Raw genomic sequence first — 15580 nt, 5'->3', positions numbered from 1 at the left:
TGCTCATGTTGCCTGCTGGGCTCTGTTAGGGTGGCCAGACATGCTTGTAGCAGCCTTACTGCCAGAGGAACGTACGTTGGCATCCAGAACCCAGTGCTGCTGCCAGTTGCAGTGCAGCAAGGCTAGCCCCAAACCTGATTTGCTGCAAGGATTAGCTCAACTCTAGTGACATTTATTGTGTTTTCTCATAGCCCAAATCACAGCCAAAAAAATAAAAAATGAAAAAAAATCTAGGGTTGACATTAAAAAAAAATTTTTTTTTAAACATTTTTCTTAGTTAAATAATACATGATGGTTTAAAAATCAGATATTCATTGCAGTTCTTCTAAAATCTCTGCAAGTGTGGGGGTCATTTAATTGCTGAGCCTCCCAGCCCTAAAAAATCTAGGGTTGACATTTTTAAAAATGCATTCATCAGAGGATGAGAGAAAAGGTTAAAGATGGTAGATGGAAAACCATAAAAGCTGAGAGGAAGGCAGCACTGTGCTTAGAGTCACTTGGCTTCCCTCTAGCTAGTAAATAACCAGCACCAAATCACCTGATCCTCCTGAACTTCAGTTTTTGTGGCCATGAAATGAGAGATTGGGTCCAGGAATCAATGTAAATTGTCAATTTAACATTTCCCTTTATTGATATTATTCCCCCCTGGGCTTGATAATTTAGTTATAATTCTTCATGCAGCTTTAGGTTGAGTAAGTTTGGTGGGAAACAGTAGCTCTCTTCATATATTTGAGAGATGTCATTTGAAAGGGGTAGATTTATTCAGTTTAACCCCAAGAAGCAGAAAATGGGATCCATGGTAGAAGCTACCAAATGGAGGTTTGGCTCTAAATAAGAAAACTTTCTTTAGAGTGCCTCTCCTAGTTTAGATGAAAAAAATTGCATCAAGTTCTAACCACGCTAGTCACTGGGAATTTTATTAATAACACATAGCTCTTGTCCTGGAGAGGCTCATGGTTTGATAGGGGTAAGATGGAAAGAATTGAGCAGATGTGGGTTATGTCTTAGCAGTAGAGCCAACAGAGTATGTTGGGGGTGAAGGGGTAAGAGAAATCACATACCTCCTAGGTTTTTAGCATTTTCCAAAACAAGGAAAATGGGTAGAGGCATGGACAGTGACTTATATTTAGACGCGTTAAGCCAGTTGTAACTGCTTGACATCTCAGTGAGATAACAAGTAGGCAGCCATGTTGTATAATGGAAATTCCGTAGCTGTAGCCTTTACTAATGCGCTCTGGAATGGTCTATTCCAGCCTCCGAAAATGATTTGCTGAACAAGCGCCTGAAGCTCGATTATGAAGAAATTACTCCCTGTCTTAAAGAAGTAACTACAGTGTGGGAAAAGATGCTTAGCACTCCAGGAAGATCAAAAATTAAGTTTGACATGGAAAAAATACACTCAGCTGTTGGGCAAGGTAAGTTTCATTGGGAAGCATCTAGTCAACCTCACCCCTCATAATGGTGATTGGGGAGAAGTGTGGAATAAAAAAAATGTCAAGTCTAATTTTAGTGGCCATCTCCCTTCTTTTCATCACATCTTAATCTATTTCCATATACCTTACTTAATAGACATGAATTTCACCACCTTTCATGATTCCTCTTAATTAAAATTCCCAGAAGGCCAGGAAATAGGAAGAAGACAGGAAAACCCAAGGGCTTCGTTGCCTGCAAACTGCATAATGATTTGATGGTATACTTTGAATTAAATTATAAACTAGAAACTAATTGTATGCTTGTCTCTGGGTACTCTAGGGAGACAACATAGTGTGTGGAGCACAGACTTCAGACAGGTGGTCTTGGGCTTAAATCTCAGCTCTGCCACTTACTTTGCAGTGTGATCTTAGACAAATGCCTCACCCTCTCTGAGCTCCAGTTTCTACAAGTGTAAGATGTGGGTGCTGACAGTGGATGTTGTGAGGAGCACACAGCATGTGTCTGCTATACTGTAAGGCCTTAGAGAGCGGGCAAGATTCACTTTTTTTCAGTGAGATCTGCCAGCCCAAACTGTTACTGGTCCAAGAAGAGATAAGTGCAGAACTTGAAACTAAGCATTTGGAAAGGTTTCCCCCAATTTGACACAGTGATCCTAATTTAAAATGTGGACTTATATTTTGTCCATCTGTTTTTTTTTTTAATTTTGTTTTTCTACTAATTTATTTTTACTGTATCGTATAAAAATATCAGCCTGCAGGAGATTGGAAAATTTTTAAAAAGAAAAAAAATTGATGCTTCACAGATAGTTTGAGAACCGCTATTTGGAAGCTTACCTTCAGTCATTATTAGTGTTCTAGTGAAACAATGATTTCTTTAAAAATATATGTTAATGTCTTCTGGCAAGAGTAAAAGCCTGAGTCTAATCTGATTCTGTGCTACTGAGTTCTGGTTGAGCTCATCATGAATAACCAGGTGTTCTGAATAAGGGTTTCAAGTATGCATAGAACGGGTTTTTCTTGAGTTTATCAGTTGTACAGTGGGAAAACGTTGTATATGCACTTTTTCTTTTTTGTTTTTTGAGATGTAGTTTCACCCTTGTTGCCCAGGCTGGAGTGCAATGACACGATCTCAGCTCACTGCAACTCCTGCCTCCCAGGTTTAAGCTATTCTCCTGCCTCAGCCTCCTGAGTAGCTGGGATTACAGGCGCCTGGCACCATGCCTGGCTAATTTTTTGTGGGGGTTTTTTTTTTTTTTTTTTTTTTGAGACAGAGTCTTGCTCTGTCGCCCAGGCTAGAATGCAGTGGCATGATCTCAGCTCACTGCAAGCTCTGCCTCCCGGGTTCATGCCATTCTCCTGCCTCAGCTTCCTGAGTAGCTGGGACTACAGGTGCCCGCCATCACGACCGGGTAATTTTTTTTGTATTTTTAGTAGAGATGGGGTTTCACAGTGTTAGCCAGGATGGTCTCGATCTCCTGACCTCGTGATCCGCCCACCTTGGCCTCCCAAAGTGCTGGGATTACAGGCGTGAGCCACCGCGCCTGGCCAATTTTTTGTGTTTTTACTAGAGACGGGTTTTCACTGTGTTGGCAAGGCTGGTCTCGAACTCTGGACCTCAGGTGATCTGCCTGCCTCGGCCTCCCAAAGTGCTGGGATTACAGGTGTGAGCCACTGCGCCCGGCCTGCATATGCATTTTTCATCTCTAGGAGCATTAATGAAACAAAGCAGTGTTTTTTATTAATAGTTTTTTGGGCATTTTTAACCTTTTCTGAATTTTGACATCAATTTTAGTAATCATGGGTAGTTATTGTTCGTTAGCCTTTTCCCTTTCTCTGGATAAGAAAACTTGGGCTTAGAGCAGTTGAGTAGTGGCTCGGCCACAGAGCTGGGTTCACACCACCGTGCTGCACTGCCTCCTGTTAAACAGGATCTGCAGGTGCTTTTCTCAGAACATGTATGCAGTGGTTGAGACCGAAGTTCTGGATCGACAGCAGCTTCAGTGTGGCTTTGGCAGGTACCCTCCTTCTGGGCTCTTGCCTCCTTACTGACAGAAGGAGAGACTTGCACCGAGCAGAGGATCTTGGAGCTCTCTTCCAGTTCTAATATTCCTTGCACCTCTACTTTTTGCTTGAGATTTACCTTTACACCAAATGACCTCAAATTGCTGTTTTGAAAAGGGAGAAAGCAGAGAAAAGAATGAGTCTGTTCTTCCCCAATTCACAGTTGCCTAGATGATCGTCTTCAGGTGTCTTTGCTTCTGCAAAAGGCAAATTGCATGGATCTGTGACAGCTATTCCAAATATTTGAGCTTCTTAGAAGCCTGGCACCTGGATATTTGTTTTTCACTGGGCATATTTTGTGGGGGCTAATAGAAATACTCTAGGAATCTGGACCCTGGGTAGTGAAAATTGGGCACAGATGATTGAGCATTCTGTGTATTGGAGTGCGCTAAGGCTGACCTGGAATTTCCTTATGTATTGCCTGACTTCGCCACATCAGTTTTTACTGCAGAAGCTCTAACCATAAAGGGGGCTTTGTCAGTCAGGTGGTTTTAACACATTAAGATTTAACAACTCCAAACAAATGACGGCGGTCTATTTTGTGGCTCAGAATAAAAATGTGAATCTAAAAATTTGAGACTAAATTTGAATCATATCTTTGACCTTTGAAGTAGAGGCCAACTCACCTCAGAGACCTTGAAAGAGAGGACAGTTGTGTGGATTAAGAGGCCCTTCCTCATAGTGACATAAAAGACCCTGAAGTGATGGAAATAAAGGAATTTATAAAATTTTCCCAGTTAAAATTAGATGAGGGGCCAGGATTAGGGTATCAATTTAGGAGAAGATAACATAATCCTATGACATTATAGATAATTCAGTTTAGTACATGTCAAAATGATTTCTCGAAAGATATCTAGATAGAACCTTATAAGCTGGAATGTCTTTTTTAGGAATGGGATTGCAGAGTGGCTGCCTGGGCTGCTGACGGTAAGGGCCAGATGCAAACTCTGCTTGCCTTTGACCCGGCAATGCCATTTATAAAAACTTACTGTAGAAACTAATCAGCCAAAAATGTACTGCAGTAAGAAGAATGCTTATTGTGACATTGTTTAATAGTCAAAGCAAAACAAAAAACCCAACATGTGACTATCCCATGTCATATTCCTTGAAAACGACACCATAAGTAGATCTGTATTTACTGATGTAAAAGATAGATAAGTTGTTAAATGAAAAGAGTACAGCATGGTCTCCTGTACTGTTGATATTTCCATGTGTGTATACATGGAAAAACACCCACGATGCAGATGTCCAGGTTATAGACAGGATGACCATAGAGCCCAGTTCACCTGGCATAGCCCTGGTTTATGACTCCTGTCCTGGCAAAATTATTAATAGCCTTCCTCCTCTCCACTTTCAAAAGCTTCCTGCTTTGGATGGTAAATATATGCTCATTCTAGTTATGGGTGCTTTTTCACTTTCTTCTTTATACCTCTTGCATTTCAGCGGTTTTTTTGCCCCGCTTTTAAACAGTGAGTGTATATTATTTTTTAAGTGAGTAAGAAGCTATTTACATGGGGGATGGAGGAACGGCCTCCTGCCCTCCCAGACCCTGCCTGCAAGCCCTAGGTGGGCTCCACTGCCAGGTTTCTCTTGGGTTAGGAGTGAAGGCAGCACCATGGTGGGGAAGGGCGTTCCAGGCCATTCTTAGCAAAAACACTGGGTCCAACCTGCATGATCCTGTGCTTTAAATCACAGAATCTAAGCTTACTCCTGAATACCACAATATCTGGTACTGTCCAGTGACACAGCCAATATTCTTTTCTTTCAAAAAATAAAGGTCTGATAAGACAATGGGAATGATTTAGTAATAGTAAATTGGATATTTCATAACTTGGGAAAATTTCCCAGTTTGAGAAAAAGTATTTTGTGAAAGCCCCACTATAAATCACTTGTCATGCTGACTGTTTTCTAGCCCACATTTACTTCTCATCAGCGTTTGAAGTATTTGTGGGGAGGGTGTGCGTGTGTGTATGTAGCCAGGATATATCTATGAGCTGGAATAGCAGAGGGAGACAAGAGATAGAATAATAGTAGAAAGCAGATATCAGGGTTTATTTGTTTCCTGTTGCTACCATAACAAGTTACTACAAAAATAGCGACTAAAACAACTGAGAAATTCTTCTCTCAGTGTTCTGGAGGCCATAGCTCCAAAACCATGGCGTCAGCCTGTCTGTACTTGGCCTCTTCCAGCTTCTGGTGGCTGTCAGCTTCCTAGACTTGTGGCCACGGCACTCCAGCCTCTGCCTCCTTGGTCACATTGATTCCCCTTCTCATCTCCTCCTCTGTATGTCTATTACAAGAATGCTTGTCACTGGATATAGGGCCCATCTGGATAATCCAGGATGCTCTCCTTCTCCCAAAGTCCTTACTTAATTATGTCTGCAAAGAAGGTAACATTCACAAGCTCCAGGGATTAGGAAGTGAACACATCTTTTTTGAGGGGACACCATTCAACTCACTCTACAGGGTCATTATATTAATGCTGAGATAAAATTACAGAAGGTATAGGATGTGGTCATGGTTTACAGGGGCCCTGTATTTCTTCTGCAGGCCAACTTAAAAAAAAAAAAAGATACTTGAAAGGGAAAGAAGAAAGTACTTACTACACAGTAAGTATTTCCAAGAGGTGGCCCAGTGAGACTTTTGAGTCTGTTAATAAAATGATTGCTATTTGGTTCAAATCCACAGATGGTTATTTTATCATTAATTGCAAGATAGGAACACAAAATATTTTTTCTCTAGTCCCCATTTGAGTAGCAGCCTTGTTTGACATTTCTGACATGGAGGACACCAAGAGAAAATGGCAGTCAGCACCCTGGGCTGTCACTCACCGGCCTAATGACCTGGGGCAAGGGACCTCTTCTCACTGCCTCTCTTTTCTTTACCACGAGGATAATCATGTTTCCCTTAGAAGGTTATGAGGATGGTATGGGCCAATACACGGAACGTGCGTGGAATGGCAACGGTGCATAGTGGCCTCGCAATCAGTGCTATCTGCTGCTGCTACCTTGCCAGAACAGAAACTTTTCCTAAAGGTGGCCGGAGACGGAAACCAGAGAAACCATCCTCCTGGGCAGGCTGTCTGAGTGGCAGGGCAGGGTACAAAGCAGCCACTTTTTTTCCCGGATGGAAAGAAAGATCAATGCCTAACTCGGAGGCTTCCTTTCTCCCAAAAGACAAGAAAGACTTGGCATCTTATTCTTCAGTCTTCTTGCTCTCCCCCTTTCCACCTTTTTGGCCTTGTAATAGCTGAGTAATGAGATAAAGAATTTTGGTTCAAAACTGTCACCTTTTAAAATTAGGTTTGCCCTAAATAACATCCTTGACTTTAAGAGAATTTTCTTAAGTTTTAGACATTTTTAATCACTGTGAGTATTCAAATTAATCACATGCAAAGCATTAGGTAGAGGCTCTTGGACATTTTCTGTTTTTAGAGCTTTGTTGGATGCTTACATGTCAATGTCTATACAGTCAGTTCCTACCCAGCCTCTGGGCCCTTCTTGCAGCTTATCTTGCAGAAAGAAGCCTCATCAGAATTCCAGAATCTCAGCTATGATTAGCTTACTCCACCTCAGCTCAGAAACATGCATGGTTCCCTGGAGCTACCAAACATGGGGCAGGTTTCTTGCCGTCAATTTGCCTCTGACGATAACCCTTCCAGCCTTCTTGCCAGCTGCTCTCTTCTTTTTTTATTTTTATTTTTATTTATTTATTTTTTTTTGAGACGGAGTCTCGCTGTGTCGCCCAGGCTGGAGTGCAGTGGCGCAATCTCGGCTCACTGCAAGCTCCGCCTCCCGGGTTCACGCCATTCTCCTGCCTCAGCCTCTCTGAGTAGCTGGGACTACAGGCGCCCGCCACCACGCCCAGCTAATTTTTTTGTATTTTTAGTAGAGACGGGGTTTCACCGTGGTCTCGATCTCCTGACCTCATGATCCTCCCACCTCGGCCTCCCAAAGTGCTGGGATTACAAGCGTGAGCCACCGTGCCCGGCCAGCTGCTCTCTTCTACATGCACCTTTGTGCCTGAGGCAAACTGAATCACTCTCGGTTCCCTCTCTCTGGTTGTACTTTTCTCTTCCTTTTCCCTCATTCTTAAGGCTTGGCTCAAATGAAGGATTCTGTGGAACCTTGATTGCTCAGTTAGAAATGAGCAAACTGTCATAAGGACAGAAAACCAAACACCGCAAGTTCTCACTCATAGGTGGGAATTGAACAATGAGAACACTTGGACACAGGAAGGGGAACATCACACACCGGGGCCTGTCGTGGGGTGGGGGGGAGGGGTGAGGGATAGCATTAGGAGATGTACCTAATGTTAAATGACGAGTTAATGGGTGCAGCACACCAACATGGCACATGTATACATATGTAACAAACCTGCACGTTGTGCACATGTACCCTACAACTTAAAGTATAATAATAATAATAATAAAAAGAAATGAGCCAGCTTCTCTTTCATCTGAGCTCTACTTCCTTTTGATTCTCTCTTGTTTCTGAGATCACATCTTATGTGACAGTTTTTCATACTTGGCTTTATTTCCCTAGAATGTCGTTAATTGGCACCAGGTTGGAGCTCAGGTCGTATTCTTTATTCCTTGCAGAGTCTGACAGGGTCAGAACATGATAACACATTTGGGAAGTGAGAAGAAAGGAGGAAGGGGCCAGGGAAGTGAGGGGAGAATAGGGGGTGGAAGTAGGGGAAGAAGCAAATAGGGCAAGGTTTTAGTTGCCTCCCTTCTGTTCTTATGCTGTTAATTAATAATGGAACCAGTGGCCAGGCATGATGGCTCATCCCTGTAATCCCAGGATTTTGGAGGCTGAGGCAGGAGTATCGCTTGAGCCCAGGAGTTTGAGACAAGCCTGGACAGCATAGTGAGACCCTGTCTCTACAAAAATTTAAAAAAAAATTAGCCAGGCGTGGTGGTGGGCACCTATAATTTCAGCTACTTGGGAGGCTGAGGTGGGAGAATCATTCGAGCCCACAAGATTCAGGCTGCAGTGAGATGTGATTGTGCCTCTGCACCCCAGCTCGGGTGACAAAGCCAGACTCTGTCTCAAAAAAAAAAAAAAAAAACAAAAAAACAAGAATTTGGATAAATGGAACATGAAACACAATTCATTTTTCTTATTAAGTTGTATTCTGTGCATAAATTATTTCCATATCTTCTCCCCCTTTTAAAGGTGTGCCACGTCATCACCGAGGTGAAATCTGGAAATTTCTAGCTGAGCAATTCCACCTTAAACACCAGTTTCCCAGCAAACAGCAGCCAAAGGATGTGCCATACAAAGAACTCTTAAAGCAGCTGACTTCCCAGCAGCATGCGATTCTTATTGACCTTGGTAAGTCTGTGCCATCGATTGGAGATGACAATGGAAGTTTCACTCACATGAAAAATCTGAAGAGACTGTCCAAGTTATTTATTGACCTGCCTTTAGGTTTAGCAATCAAAATTTACTACTGAGACTTTTAATTTAAAAAGCCCTAGGGTAATCACAAATGTCATCTTCAAGCATATAAAAATCTCTGTATTTTCACTGGGGAGCTTGTTAACTTTGCTTGGCATGGAGGGAGGGTGTTCATTAAGGCTGCAGTCATAATTGTGGTTCAGTCCAGTAACTCAAATATTGATAGGAGGTTTTTATAGTCAACCGAAGGAACATCCTGGAAAACGTATAGATGTTCAGAACCGAGGCTTGGTTTAATTACAGGAGCCACTCCCTCGTTTTTACTGCTTACAAACAGAATTCATCAGAAAAATTGTAGAAAGCAGTTTGTGTGTGTGCCTTGAATGATTTTATTTTGGAAACTGGGTGGTACCTTGTCTCTTGAATAGTTTTTAAAATATGAAGATAGGAACAATGTACAGTCAGCCCTCCGTATCTATGGGTTCTGAATTTGGGGACTCAGCCAACCTCAGATGGAAAGTATTTGGGAAGAAAAAATCAATGAAAACTAAACAATAATATAGATTTAAAAATATAGTAACTATGTAGGATTTACGTTGTATTAGGTGTTATAGGTAATCTAGAGATGATTTAAGGTGTGTGGGAGGATGTGGCCGGGCACGGTGGCTCACGCCTGTAATCTCAGCACTTTGGGAGGCCAAGGCTGGCGGATCACGAGGTCAGGAGATTGAGACCACCCTGGCTAACACGGTGAAACCCTGTCTGTACTAAGAATACAAAAAAATTAGCCAGGCGTGGTGGCGGGCGCCTATAGTCCCAGCTACTCAGGAGGCTGAGTCAGGAGAATGGCGTGAACCCGGGAGGCGGAGCTTGCAGTGAGCCAAGATCGCGCCACTGCACTCCAGCCTGCATGACAGAATGAGACTCTGTCTCAAAAAAAAAAAAAAAAAAAAAAGTGTATGGGAGGATGTGCGTAGGTTGTATGCAAACATAACACCATCTTATAGAAGGGCCTTGAGCACCATGGATTTTGGTGTCCGTGGGGACTCCTGCAACCTATCCCCTGAGGATGCCAAGGGATGACTGTATTGGATAGATTTGCAGTTGCCACTGTGAAGAACTTGTTGAACTGGGGTGTGATTATGATGCACAGAGGGCCCTCCTGACTTGTCAGTGGCCATGCACAGGTCAGGTGACAATGCAGTCCCGTTTGTCTGCCGCCTGTCACCCAAGCTGCTGTCTCTACTGGTGGTGAGCTGGCTCGATGTGGCAGGAGATTGGCCCTGCTGCTTTTAGAGCATGTGGCCCTGCTTCCAGAATACCTGTTCTGGTTGCAGCTGCTGCTGCTGAAGGCTCCACAGAACACGCCGTGCTTTGGGGCCCTGCGGTGGCCCGGTTCTCTGAATGTTCCTGCAGCCACGACAGAGGGTGCGGTGTGAGCCACATCAGGCAGTGTGAAGTCATTTCCTCTCAAGCCGCGTAGCTAGCCTTAAAGGTTAATTTCATAACCCTTAAGGTTATTCTTTTTTTTTTTTTTTTTTTTTTTTGAGACGGAGTCTCGCTCTGTCGCCCAGGCTAGAGTGCAGTGGCGCCATCTCGGCTCACTGCAAGCTCTGCCTCCTGGGTTCACACCATTCTCCTGCCTCAGCCTCCCAAATAGCTGGGACTATAGGCGCCCGCCACCACGCCTGGCTAATTTTTTGTGTTTTTAGTAGAGATGGGGTTTCACCGTGTTAGCCAGGATGGTCTCAATCTCCTGACCTCGTGATTCGCCCGCCTCGGCCTCCCAAAGTGCTGGGGTTACAGGCATGAGCCACCACGCCCGGCCCCCCTTAAGGTTATTCTTTAGCTTGAACATCATCTCTGAGAAACTGTCCCTGACTGTGGTCTCGTCTCCCACCTTAAGACTGGATGAGGTGTCTCGCTAAGTCCCCTGTAGCACCCCACACTCTCCCCATGGTGTATATCACATTTCTCATCATCACCGTTACCTGCTTATTATCATCACTGCTGCTGCCTAACTTCACCTTGGGCCAAATGTTGCGCAAAGGGACTTAAACTCCTTTCTTTAATCCTTACAACACGATCAGGTAGATGTTGTTCTGTCTCTCTTTAGAGTTGAGAAAATAAAAACAGAGGTTATGTAACTTGCTGAAAGTGACACAGCCAATTTGCCACTAATCAGTGTGACTTCGGAAGCTGCACTTTTTTTTAACTTTTATTTTAGATTCCAGGATTGTGTGTGCAGGTTTCTTACAAAGGTGTATTGTGTGATGCTGAGGATTGGAGTATGATTGAACTTGTCACCCAGGAACCAAGCATAGTACCCAATAGGTAGTTTTTCAACCTTGCCCTCCTCCCTCCCTCCCCACCCCCCAGGAGTCCCTGGTGTCTGTTCTCATCTTTATGTCCATGTGTACCCAGTGTTCAGCTCTCATTTCTAAGTGAGAACATGTGATGCTTGGTTTCTGTTTCTGAATTAGTTTGCTTAGGATAATGGCCTCCAGCTGCATCCATGTTGATGCAAAGGACATGATTTTGTCCCTTTCTATGGCTGCAGCGTATTCCATGGTGTCTATATATCACATTTTCTTTATCCAGTTCACTGTTGATGGGCACCTGGGTTGGTTCCATGTCTTTGCAATTGTGAATAGTGCTGTGATGAACGTGTGAGTACGTGTGTCTTTTTGGTAGGATGATTTATTTTGCTTTGAGTATATACTCAGTAATGGGATTGCAGGGTCGAATGGTAATTCAGCTCTTAGCAGAACCTATATTTCTTACTCCACCTCTGCCGCCTGTCCTTAGTATACAGCAGTGGCTTTTTGTTGCCTTTTTCCCTTATAGGATGCAGCCCTCTGCAGACTGGGCTGGGCTGTTTGGCCATTATACCCTTGGCTCCTAGGACAGTGGCTGTGACACAGCAGATGCTCAAAGAATATCTTTAAGATTCAGAGTATGACACACTGCACTAGCACCGCCATCTCATGGGCCCTCACAACAGCCCTGGGAAGGTGGCCTGTACCCTCTCTAAGAAATGAAGAAACTGAGGTCACATGTTGACCATGGTCACAAAGTCAACTGAGGGGAGGTGACAGGAACTGAACCTACTGTCACTCTGTGTTTCCCTGGGACCCTCTGAGCTCAGGAGCCCCGTGTTGCTGTGCAGTGGCAGGCCAAGGCAAAGCCTTGGTGGAGCTGGGGCCCATTTGGCCCACTGACCTGAGGAAAGCAGTTTTGTGAATTGGCAGTAGCTGCATTTGCTGACATGGTGAGTAACAGGAAATGGCATCATGTTCCTATCATGTGAAACAAAGTGAGAAATAGGTTCAGGGTGGGAGGCCGAAAGGGAGGGAGTGTAGACAGCCCCGCTCCCCACACTTGCTCCAAGGCTGGGAGGAGGAACGGGAAGATGTCTCCCCTCCTGGATTCAATCGCCTTCTTCTCTTCATTCCCCTGCAGTATCCCCTCATTCTTCCACGGGCACGATCAGCCCCTGCTTCTTGTTGCTCAGATGTCATCAATTTTGCAGAGGGAAAAGAAGAGGCCAGATCAGCACAAGGACTTCGGTGTGGCTGCGTGCTCCAAAGACACTGAGTGTGCCTGAGCCCCACCACGGCCTCCCCTGCAGGTCTCAGGCAGTCTTCCCCGAGCTGGCATGAGGTCTGTGGGAGCTCAGGGTTTGGCGTTTCCCGTCCACTGGCAGGGCTGGCTGCATTCAAGTCCTCTCCATCCCTGCCTCTCCCCACCCTCTCCCTCTGCTGCCCCCTTCTCTGACAGTGCTGACCCCCTCTCTCTTCCCCACTCTTTCCCACCCTCGCCTGGCCTCCAGTTTGGATGCTGTCCACATACTTCCCGAGGGCCTGAGAGGACCTCCGTGTGCGGCAATACATTTCCCAGGTCACCTCTGTGTCTCTCTCCAGGCTTTTTCCAGGCACCCCCTGGGGTCAGTCTCCTCTCCCCACTGGAACGGGGAAACTGGGATTGGCCCAGACCCAGCAGTGGAGTCCCAGGTGCCCTGCCTGCCAGGCTGACTCCGCCCAGGGAGGCCTCCCTCAGAAGCTCCTCCAGACTCCACCCGTTACCTCCCCCACTCCTCTCACCCAAGGCTGCGCTGTGGCCAAGTCAGTTGTTTAGTCTACACTTTCTGTTTAGTCTACACCATGGCTACCTCAAGGCCCAGTGAAGGTGTGTAGTATAGAGCAAAATCAAATCTGTATTTCAGTTTTCCTTAAAAAGTGACCTTCATATTCTGGCCAGAAGAACAGAATGGTTGGTTGGATATATTTTGAGTTTTCATGGGTTTTTGTTTTCCTGCCTCTTGCTATACTTTCTGAAATTGGCTTTTAGTCTAAATAGGTTTTTTTTTTTTTTTTTGGCAATGTGTTTTCCTCCAAAGAGTAAGAATAATAGGCCTCATGGCTGGGTCGTGTTCTATAGTTTGTGAATATTTTCTCAACCTTTGTCAAATCTCATCTTTACACATCCTGTGTGAAATTGGGCACATGCCGTGATTTCCAACTTAGAGGGGATGAATGAGCCCTCCAGAGCTTGAGTTCTCTGCCCACATTGCGAGTTACTCAGTGCCAGAAGGAGTTCTGGAACCCAGGTCTCCTCAGTCTCCATACCACATCCCTTCTAGGGCACCATGTTGCTTCTGTGTTTCTTGGCTCTGCCCACTCCATCCCAACACAACTCTCCCCACCCCTGCTTTGGTGGAATCATGTTCCTTTGGGGTAGATCACACCAGCCAGAGGCAGCTGCTGTCAGCTTAGCAGATGATACTCATCACATTATTCTTGAAGCCTTGGGTCAGGAGCCTGCCCCACCCATCTGCATCCATTTGTCCAGCCCTCAGACAATTGCCACAGTCTTCATGTCTATTCTCTGACTCTATATCCTGGGTAGACAACATGGACTGCCCAGCATCCTGCCTTCTGTCTGGGGCTCCCACTGTCATCCTGACCACACTGGGGGCTGCCAGTGACACTGGGAAACTCCCAGGGAACCCCCTTCAGGCTTCACATCATCCTCTCCTTCCCTAGCATCCCAGCCTAGAATACTTTCCAGCCATCAGCCGCATCCCCAGTGAGGCGTGCAGCCTCTCCCATGATAGGAGGGCTTCAGCCGAAAGAACCCTTTAACAGGCCCAGAAACTTAGGAGCACCATTAGATCAGAAAGCAGAAGCAAGAATGCAGCTAATCTCCTCCACATCAATTGCTATAGTTTTATTAATCCGCATATTATAGGTCAGTAAGGGGGTGGCACAGTTTATAATCCCTGCAAGAGTCTGATGATCTTTTGGTGACCAGAAGTGCCATTTTTTGGTGGGCTTCTAGAGAGCCTCCATCAGGGATACCAGACATGTTTGGCATGCCTGTGCTGCCGTGAGAGGCTAAGCGTGTGTCCAGACCACACGTGTGGGTCACAGGTCCAGCAGCAGAGCTGTCATATTGATTGTTTGCTTCTACTAAATGTATAAAGCCTGCCTGGTGTCCAGAAGAAAAGAAACTATGATCCAATTTTTTAGAATCCATAAAAGACAAGAAGTAAGAAAACCTCCAAAAGGAAGGAATCAGCTGAGAGTATTGAAGATGACCAAGTACAAACGGGCAGAGGGGAGTGCTTCCCCTTCTCCTCTCCCAGGTGGTGGGCTGCCTTGCTCAGCCAGGACACACAGAGCAGCATCGTGCACTTTGAGGGGCAGGTAGAGCTGCTCATTACTAGCAGGGGTGCTGGCGGGGACCACGGTGTTCTCTTCCATCTTTGAGTTGAAGTCCTGTGTGAGAAATGAAAAACCTTCATGGCAAAAGACAGAAAGGGACCTAGAATGTAACATTCAGCAGTGTTGTTATCTCATGCACCTGTCTGTCCAGTTGGGGACATTGCTGTATGGAGGTCAGTTGAACAATCACAGTTGAGGAGCCTAATGAATTCTTGCACCACCAGCCACACACATTATTCCGAAGAGTGAGCCGTTGTCTCTGATCTTATCAGGATCACATCGTGGGATCATATTTATTTGGTCTTTCTAAATATACCCTTTAAGTCCAAAGTGAGATAACTAAATGTGGTTGATAAAAGGAAAGAATAAAGTGGGGTATGATTTCCTTTCACAGAGGTCTGGAATCTTCCCGCCTTTTTCAAGACAGTCGGTGGTGCTGGCAAATATTTAATAACCGGCCCCTCTCACCTGTCAGAGGAAGCCCTTGGTGTTCAGTGTTTGCAGATTTCCATTGTGCAACTACTCCTCCCACACCCCATTTTAAACTACCCACTTGATGTCACTGGTCATCGAGTTGGGCTCACAGAGCCAGTGGGAGTCAACTGTAGCAGCCGCTGGACTCATTCAAGTGTTTCCCAAAAACAATCTGCTCCTATAAGAACTCTCCCTTAATCTCCTAACCCTGCCATTCAGGATGATTCCCTGCACTCTGGGAAGCACACATTCTGGTGGGAAGACTGATACTGGGCAACTGATAACCAAGTGACTTAAACTTCTGAGGGTTACAAAGGGTGTTTGTATCCTCAGTGTCTCATTTCAAATTCTGCTCAGAGCTAAATGCAACAATGTGAGATGTTAGTATCCCAGATCTTCATCCAGGAAGGAATCTTAGAGATCATTAGGTTGTAGGGTTTCTCTTCTGCAGAGGAGATAGAGAGTCGGTGTCAGATTGCTG

General features: G+C 45.0%; 1 protein-coding gene across 2 annotated transcripts in view; it reads left to right on the top strand.

Moving 5' to 3' along the window:
• TBC1D1 (TBC1 domain family member 1) overlaps window positions 1-15580 on the top strand; it is a 247157-nt gene that overhangs the window by 202257 nt on the left and 29320 nt on the right. For both annotated transcript variants that reach the window (XM_030800843.1, XM_030800844.1), the window contains 2 exons: window positions 1254-1415; window positions 8675-8833. In XM_030800843.1, coding sequence (XP_030656703.1) covers window positions 1254-1415; window positions 8675-8833 — 321 coding nt within the window. The remainder of the gene's footprint in view (window positions 1-1253; window positions 1416-8674; window positions 8834-15580) is intronic.

Source organism: Nomascus leucogenys, chromosome 20, assembly GCF_006542625.1.
Source record: "Nomascus leucogenys isolate Asia chromosome 20, Asia_NLE_v1, whole genome shotgun sequence".
Taxonomy (NCBI): Eukaryota; Metazoa; Chordata; class Mammalia; order Primates; family Hylobatidae; genus Nomascus; species Nomascus leucogenys.
This window is presented reverse-complemented; position numbering and strand designations above follow the sequence as displayed.